The sequence below is a fragment of the Boleophthalmus pectinirostris genome, unplaced genomic scaffold, assembly GCF_026225935.1.
Source record: "Boleophthalmus pectinirostris isolate CB_2022bp ecotype Guang Dong unplaced genomic scaffold, ASM2622593v1 HiC_scaffold_14, whole genome shotgun sequence".
NCBI lineage: Eukaryota > Metazoa > Chordata > Actinopteri > Gobiiformes > Gobiidae > Boleophthalmus > Boleophthalmus pectinirostris.
The window spans coordinates 3,891,641-3,900,740 of NW_026571047.1; the positions used below are offsets into that span (position 1 = coordinate 3,891,641).

General features: G+C 44.0%; 1 protein-coding gene across 1 annotated transcript in view; it reads left to right on the plus strand.

Moving 5' to 3' along the window:
- The window catches only part of LOC129407846 (NACHT, LRR and PYD domains-containing protein 3-like), a 26,972-nt gene extending 18,141 nt beyond the window's left edge, over positions 1–8,831 (plus strand). The window contains 4 exon segments of the mRNA XM_055150195.1: positions 1,716–1,889; positions 5,193–5,366; positions 7,048–7,221; positions 8,649–8,831. Coding sequence (XP_055006170.1) covers positions 1,716–1,889; positions 5,193–5,366; positions 7,048–7,221; positions 8,649–8,706 — 580 coding nt within the window. The 3' untranslated portion in view covers positions 8,707–8,831.
- Positions 8,832–9,100: the final 269 nt, after the last annotated feature.

The following is a 9,100-nucleotide window of genomic DNA, read 5'->3' on the forward strand; positions in this document are numbered from 1 at the left end:
GGGTCTTCAGAGGTCAACCAGGAACATGAGGTCAGACACATGGAAACAGCCTCCAGGACACCAGGCCCAGCAGAGACAGCCATCACATGTGAAAGACATGTTTAAAGGCCCAGCTCACACACATGGAGCCATCAGAACAGTGCTGACAAAGGGAGTGGCTGGCATCGGGAAAACAGTGCTCACTCAGAAGTTCAGTCTGGACTGGGCTAAAGGTGAAGCCAATCAGGACATACAGCTGCTGTTCCCGTTCACTTTCAGAGCACTCAATGTGCTGAAGGAGAGAAGCTTCAGCTTGGTGACACTTGTTGGTCACTTCTTTAGTCAAACACAAGCAGAACTCTGCAGCTTTGAAGACCTCCAGGTGCTCTTCATCTTTGACGGTCTGGACGAGTGCAGACCTCCTCTGGACTTCACCAAAACCGAGGCCCTGACCGACCCCACAGAGTCCGCCTCAGTGCACGTGCTGCTGGTGAACCTCATCAGGGGGAGCCTGCTTCCCTCCGCTCGCCTCTGGATAACCACACGACCCGCGGCGGCCAATCAGATCCCTGCTGAGTGCGTCTCCATGGTGACAGAGGTAAGAGGGTTCACCGACCCGCAGAAGGAGCAGTACTTCAGAAAGAGGTTCAGAGACGAGGCCGACACAATCATCTCCCACATCAAGACGTCCAGAATCCTCCACATCATGTGCTACATGCCGATCTTCTGCTGGATCGCTGCCGCAGTCCTGGAGCATCTGTTGAAAAGTAGAGAGAGAGGAGAGCTGCCCAAGACCCTGACTCAGATGTACATCCACTTCCTGTGTGTTCAGGCCAAAGTCAAGAACATCAAGTATGAAGAAGGATCTGAGACAGACCCACACTGGAGTCCAGAGACCAGAAAGATGGTGGAGTCTCTGGGAAAACTGGCCTTTGAGCAGCTGCAGAAAGGAAACCTGATCTTCTACGAGAGTGACCTGAGCGAGTGTGGGCTGGACGCTGCAGCGGCCTCAGTGTACTCCGGAGTGTTCACACAGGTCTTTAGAGAAGAGCCAGGCCTGTACCAGGACAAGGTCTACTGCTTCATCCATCTGAGTGTGCAGGAGTTTCTGGCTGCTCTTCACGTCTATCAGACCTTCATCAACACTGGGATCAACCTGCTCTCACAGAAAACACAGAAGTGTACAATGTTGAGTGTGAAAAAAAAACTAAAGCATCTTCATCAGACAGCTGTGGACCAGGCCTTACAAAGTCCAAACGGACACCTGGACCTGCTCCTCCGCTTCCTCCTGGGTCTTTCACTGTCGACCAATCAGAGCCTTCTACAAGGTCTGCTGACACAGACAGGAAGTAACTCCCAGACCGATCAGAAAACAGCTAAGTACATCAAGAAGAAGCTGAGTGAGGATGTGTCTGCAGAGAGGAGCATCAACCTGCTCCACTGTCTGAATGAACTGAATGATCGTTCTCTGGTGGAGCAGATCCAACAGTACCTGACATCAGGATGTCTGTCTGAAGGTGGACTGTCTTCTGCTCAGTGTTCAGCTCTGGCCTTCATCTTACTGTCATCAGAAGAAGATCTGGACCAGTTTGAGCTGAAGAAATACTCTGCTTCAGAGGAGGTTCTCCTGAGGCTGCTGCCAGTGGTCAAGGCCTCCAACAAAGCTCTGTGAGTCTCCTTTGTTTAACAGGATGATTTGGTTCAACTTCTACATGAACAATGTTTTCTCTCTCCAGACTGAGCAGCTGTAACCTGTCAGAGAGAAGCTGTGAAGCTCTGTCCTCAGTCCTCAGCTCCCAGTCCTCTAGTCTGACAGTCCTGGACCTCAGTCTCAACAACTTGAATGACTCGGGGCTGAAGATGTTGTGTGTTGGACTGAAGAGTCCTCACTGTAAACTGGAACAGCTCAGGTGAGAGGGGTTCATATTCTTCACTATAATTACATAATCTGTTGGTATTTGCATTGGAAAATCCCATTTGATAAAGTCACATAAAGATATGGGACTTGTTCTTTGTCTCATTCGGGTTGAATGTTTCTAATGAATGGACTGATTCCCATAATCTGTGTGTCCCCAGACTGTCAGGTTGTCTGCTCTCAGAGGAAGGCTGTGCTTCTCTGGCTTCAGCTCTGAGGTCCAACCCCTCCCATCTGATAGAACTGGACCTCAGCTACAACCATCCAGGAGACAAAGGAGTAAAGCTCCTGTGTGCTCTACAGGAGGACCCCCACTGCACACTGGACACTCTCAGGTATGGCCCACTTTACTGTGGACACAAAGACACTTTGACTAAACATGTGGACATCATTTGACTAAGAATCAAACATTAGAAGTGTCCATTCAGCACAAAAACTAGTTGAGCTGCAGTCCTTCATGCCCCATGTGCTGTATGAGCCAGTTACTGATGCTGAGTGTGAATGTGGTGTATTCATCATCCTCAGGCCTCAGCTCAACATCATCACACAGATCAGTATAAAACCTTAGAGCTGTTACCTGCATTAAAGCTCCATATGACACTATTTTATGATCTCTGTTCTAATGTTGTTTCCTCATCACAAACACACCTGGACTTGTGTTTCATTCACATGTTTAACACACAAACTTGCACATTTAGGCGGAGCTCTTCTCCCAAACAGAAAACACTCTGTGATTCAGAAGAAAATTCAGTTTGTCGACTGGACAAAAGTTAGTTTGGTTGAAGACGTTTCGCAGCTCGTCCAAGCTGCTTCTTCAGTTCTGGTCAGACGCTGGTGGACAGTTCCTTATATCTGCAGGGAGGAGCAAACTACACTGAAACTAACACACACACTTGTTTACAGTTTCTGTTTGTTAGTTTGGCCTATTGACCTGTACAGAACAACACATTGGCTCTCTTAAATTGTGCAGTAACGACAGGAGAAGAAGACCGACGACTCCAGGTTGAGGTCTTCAGGAAGCCCACACCCGCGGACCAGTACCTGCTTTTTGATTCTCACCACCCACTGCAACACAAACTTGGAGTTATTCTGACACTACAACACAGGGCTCAAGTGGTGCCTACAAGCACAGAGGGAAAGGAGAAAGATGAACAACGTGCAGAAAGCCCTCTCTGTTTGCAGATATCCAAAATGGACCTTCAACAAAATCAAGACAACAGAGAATGAGAACCCAGAAGAAAGGGGGTAACTATTCCCTACATGGCTGGTGTTGCTGAAAAACTACAAAGGATTTTCAGACAACATGAGATCCCGGTCTATTTCAAACCTATGAACACTTTAAGACAGAAACTGGTCCAACCCAAACAAAACACCAAGCCACAAACAAAGCAATGTGGTCTACTCCATTCAGTGCAGTGAAGACTGCAGTGAACGCTACATTGGAGAAACTAAACAACTACTTCACAAGAGGATGTACCAACACAGACGAGAGAGAGCAACAGTGGACCTCAGTACATCTCCACTTAAAAGCCACGGGTCACTCATTTGAGGACAGTGAAGTACAGATTTTAGCCAGAGAGAAACATTGGTTTGAGAGGAGAGTGAAAGAAGCCGTTTTTGTTAAGAAAGAGAATCCTTCTCTAAACAGAAATGGACTCAGACACCATCTGTCTCCTATTCACAACTCTATCCTCAAACCTAAATCAAAAACAAACAAGAGAACAACAGGTGTAGTCAGGTCCTGAACTGAAGAAGCAGCTTGGATGAGCTGCGAAACGTCTTCAACCAAACTAACTTTTGTCCAGTCGACAAACAGGATTTTCTTCTCATGGATTCTACCTGGACGACTGAGGGATTCTTCACACAACACTCTGATGTCATCATGTGGTGGTACAGGAAGTGCTCCACTGTGTTTTTAAACTCCACACACCTTCACTAGAATCATTTGGATCATTTCAGTTCTAGAATTTACATTTTCTACTAAATAAAAGGTAAAAGGAGCTTTTAATTTGAAAAGTACCACTTCATGACATCACAAGGTGGAACAGAGCATGTTAAGATTTGGAGATACAGAGTAAAGCTAATTTCTGCTCCTCTTTTGTCCATAAACAGATCCATGCGTTCCAAATGTAGAAATCGTCTGTATTTTTGGTCCAGGAGTCAGAGCCTCCAGCGCGATTCTTCTGCTCCTTTTTCTTGCTCTGATGTTTCATGAGTCACACCTCGGGACTTTACCACTTCAGGGTCTTTTGTTTCAGTTCCGTTCAGTCTCAGGACCCAAACCCCTTTTGTGGGCCCCTCCTTGTGTGAAATGATGTGAGTGTGTGTAAAGTGCTGCTCTCGTCACATACAGTGTCACAGAGTCGTGACATTTGGAACAAAGAATCCAACATGATGAGGAACACAACAATAGAACATGACAGGGGTTCTCCTGGTTTGGGAGCAGGAATAATATCTGAAATCATCCTCACAATAGAATATAAATGTGTGGAAATGTGAGTTTATTTTAGCCTGAGCAGTGACACATGAACCATCAGTGTCTTGAATCACTGAAGAGTTACTCTCTAGATCAGAGGTGCTCACACTTTTTCAGCATGTGAGCTACTTACAAAATGACCAAGTCAAAATGATCTACCTAATACAAAGCCAAGCAAACTGCACTGAAACACTCTGTGTCCCTTTTTTGTACCCTCACCCACAGTTTGAGAAGCCCTTCTTTAAGAGAACTTCCACTGGCACTTTACACAAAACTGTGAAAAAAGTGAAGGAAGTAGGTAAGATTTTTAAACCTGTTTTTTAAAGTTCCAAACTGGAGTTACATTCTTTTCTGTTTTTGCAGTGATATTTACCAGCCTCTGCACATTTACCAAACCAAACGCACATCGTGACAAACACAGATGCATTTGTGCACTTTTGTTAGACAAACTTCAGCCAAATGTGGCAGTAGGTCTGTTCTGTAGATCCGCTCTATGCTGTAGACCTGCTTTGTGCCAACCCTGGAACACAAAATTTAGACTGGTTTTTGCTTCATGTTTGGTCTTGCTCTTCTAATCAGCCGCACTGTGGGAGGGGCTTATGTTCACTGTACGCAGGAAGGAGCGAGAGCGTGAAAAGGCGAGGGGCGGCGTGCTGACGTGAGGCAGATGGACAGGAGAAATACAGTAACTGTTTTTGTTTTCATTAATACATTTTTTTTTCTTTACAGATTGATTGTTGAGATTGGGAGTGAAAGGATGTGTCTGAACTTGTCACTTCTGTTCTGAGTTCTTCTCTAATGAGCTCCTGTCTCCTCATCCAGACTGAGCGGCTGTAACCTGTCAGAGAGAAGCTGTGAAGCTCTGTCCTCAGTCCTCAGCTCCCAGTCCTCTAGTCTGACAGTCCTGGACCTCAGTCTCAACGACTTGAAGGACTCAGGGTTGAAGATGTTGTGTGTTGGACTGAAGAGTCCTCACTGTAAACTGAAACAGCTCAGGTCAGAGGAGTTCATATTCTTCACTATTATTACTAGTGCTGTCATGCGATTAAAAAAATCGAGAGATTAATTAATTATGATCTGTAATTAATTAATCTAATGAATCTCTTTTTAATCTCACCTAAAAATTGCTGAGAAAAGCCTTCAATTTGAGGTATTTTCATTTAAATTCATTATTACATTATTGTGGCAGATCAAAAGACTGATATAGAACAAAAAAAGTGACTTTATAAAGTCATTTATTGTTTAACAAATCTCTCCAATTTGGCTGTTGAGCCCAAGTCTCCATGAATAAGAAACTGTTTGTTGTAAAGTAGCAAAGACGAGGAAATCTGAACATAATAACTTTTGTCTACTTAAAGACAATAAAAAGTCCAGTCTTTCCTTAACCATATTAAAAATATTATTGATAGAGAAATGCTTTATATATGAGATCACTGGTTTTAGTCCTTGTTTTAGTCCTGGTTTAGACCTGCTTTAGTCCTACTTTAGTCCTGGAATGGGTTAGTCCTGGTTTTAGTCCTGGTGTTAGTTCTGGTTTAGACCTGGTTTAGACCTGGTTTAGACCTGGTTTAGTCCTGGTTTAGTCCTGGTTTAGACCTGGTTTAGACCTGGTTTAGTCCTGGTTTAGTCCTGGTTTAGACCTGGTTTAGACCTGGTTTAGACCTGGTTTTAGTTCTGGTTTTAGTTCTGGTTTAGTCCTGGACTGGGTTAGTCCCGGTTTTAGTCTTGGTGTTAGTTCTGGTTTAGAGGCGCACAGGAGGATTTACGCAGCGTACGCGAGAAAATGTACACTACGGAATGTAACTACGGAAGGAAACATGGTCCGCGCGTTCTCAGGTTAATGACGATGATGAAGGTGTGTGTTTGTGTGTGTTTGTGTGTGTGTGTGTTTGTGTGTGTTTGTGTGTGTGTTTGTGTGTGTGTTTGCGTGTGTGTTTGTGTGTGTTTGTGTGTGTTTGTGTGTTTGTGTGTGTGTGTGTGTATTTGTGTGTGTGTTGTGTGTGTGTGTGTGTGTGTGTGTTTGTGTGTGTTTGTGTGTGTGTGTGTGTATAGGACAGTAGTGCAGACATCATGAGCCTATGCAGGTTGTTTTCACCAGTGACATTTAAGTTGTAGACGATTTTATATTTGTTATTTTCTTTTATATTTCACGTCGGGAGAAGAATTTCCAAGACACAAATGTGTTTTTACCTGTGCACTGCTGCCTCTGTTCTACTGGCTCTTCCACCTCGTCCGTTGTGTGACTGACGCCGCCAACGTAAATATGATGTTTACATCGCTCTTACTGCGCGCGTTTTGTGTGGGTTTCCGGCAATGAGTGAAATTACCGAAATAAAAAAATGTATAAATGTGTTTTTGTGTGTGTGTGTGTGTTGTTGTCCCAACAACACATAAAAACAGATTTTATAATAAAGCAACTCGCATACAGAAACAGTAAAGTTAGAGATTAAAAATTAGATTAACGCGATTAAAAACATAACGCGCTAAATATGACTGTAATTAATTAATCGCAATTAACGCGATAATTTGACACCCCTAATTATTACATAACCTGTTGGTATTTGCATTTGAAAATCCCATTTGATAAAGTCACATAAAGATCTGGGACTTGTTCTTTGTCTCATTTGGGTTGAATGTTTCTAATGAATGGACTGATTCCAATAATCTGTGTCCTCAGACTGTCAGGTTGTCTGGTCTCAAAGAAAGGCTGTGCTTCTCTGGCTTCAGCTCTGAGGTCCAACCCCTCCCATCTGATAGAACTGGACCTCAGCTACAACCATCCAGGAGACAAAGGAGTAAAGCTCCTGTGTGCTCTACAGGAGGACCCCCACTGCACACTGGACACTCTCAGGTATGGACATGCTCACCTGCTTAACACTCAAAATCATAAATGACAGTGTCATGAATAAAAACAGACTTCAGAAGCACCAGAGTCCTGTGCATCACAGATTGAGAAGAGTGTTAGGGTCAAAAGAACACATTTGAATGTCACATGGAGTGAAAATGCTCTGAGACAAACTCTGATGTGGTGTGTTTCCTTCAGACTGAGACCTGCTGGAGAACAATGGATGAATCCAATCCGGAGATGTAAGTCTGACTTAACCCATTTAACTCTGGTCAGTTTGATGATTTTATTTGTGTCACACAAACAAAGCATCTGTCAACATTCTATTACACAACCGGCTCATTTTTGAGGGTCACAGCGTTTCCTTTTTGAGTGAGTTCAAACACTGTTGTGATGTAGAGATGTAGAGTTTCAGGGGTAATCATCTGGACACTGTTTTAAGTTTATTTGTACAAAATCATAATCATCACAATAAATAAATCAAAACATCAGAAGTACTGCTGCTGGAGCAAAGGAGGAGCCCTGGAGCCACTGCCACAGACACAACTGTTGGACTCAGCACAGGACTGTCTCCACACAAGCACAAGTCACACTGGATTCACCTGGACAGATTTTAAAGAGCGGCTCTTATGCAAGAAAAAGTCATCCATGTATGTTTGAGTAATCTAGAGATCTCTCCTGGACCCTCCTTACTGTTAGCAGTACGAGCCTGTACGAGGCTCCGCCCACAAGCCTACGTCCCCCATGCTCCCACATGACAAGTCTCCATAAATACACAAAAACATGACACAAAACTGAACACAGCAACTGGACAAACCTGATGTGATGTGCAGGAGTTTCATTAGTGGTTCGTGTGTGTTGGGATAGTGCACTGAAGGGGGAGGGACTTAGCATGGGGAGAAAAAAGAGGGAAGACTCAGAACATAGCCCCTCTTTAAAGGAGAAAGTGTGTGTCCTGGAGCACAGAGGAGTGTAGGAATGTGTGGACTGACGTCAGAGACTGGAGCTGCACTTTGTCACTGCAGCAACAAACCCCAGAGAAATCCAGATTTACACTGAGAATAATGTGAATAGACAGATTTACACTGAGAATAATGTGAAATAGACTCCAGATTTACACTGAGAATAATGTGAAATAGACTCCAGATTTACACTGAGAATAATCTGAAATAGACTCCAGATTTACACTGAGAATAATCTGAAATAGACTCCAGATTTACACTGAGATTAATCTGAAATAGACTCCAGATTTACACTGAGATTAATCTGAAATAGACTCCAGATTTACACTGAGAATAATCTGAAATAGACTGGTGTGGGGCTGTGAAAGGAAATGTTTTTACACTCACATAAATGTGAGACAAACAGAAGAGTGGAATGATGAGAGTGGACAGGGGACTCACTGCTGCTGTGTTGTGTTTTCTCTCCATCAGATTTCTGTCATCTCACTCTGGATCCAAACACAGCTCACAGAAAACTCAAACTGTCTGACAACAACAAGAAGGTGACACGTGTGTGGAAGGAGCAACCGTATCCAGATCATCAGGACAGATTTGACGAATGGGAACAGATTCTGTGTTCCACTGGTCTGACTGGTCGCTGTTACTGGGAGGTCCAGTGGAGTGGAGCGGTTTCTATATCAGTGTCTTACAGAAGAATCCGAAGGAAAGAAGGCGGTTATGACAGTTGGTTTGGACGCAATAATCAGTCCTGGAGTCTGTGGTGTTCTGAAGATGTTTTTTATGTTCGTCATAATAACAACCGAATCCTCCTCTCTCAGGCCTGTTCCTCTGGTGGGAGAGTAGCAGTGTTTGTGGACTGTCCTGCTGGCTCTCTGTCCTTCTACACAGTCTCCTCTGACCAACTGACCCACCTCCACACCTTC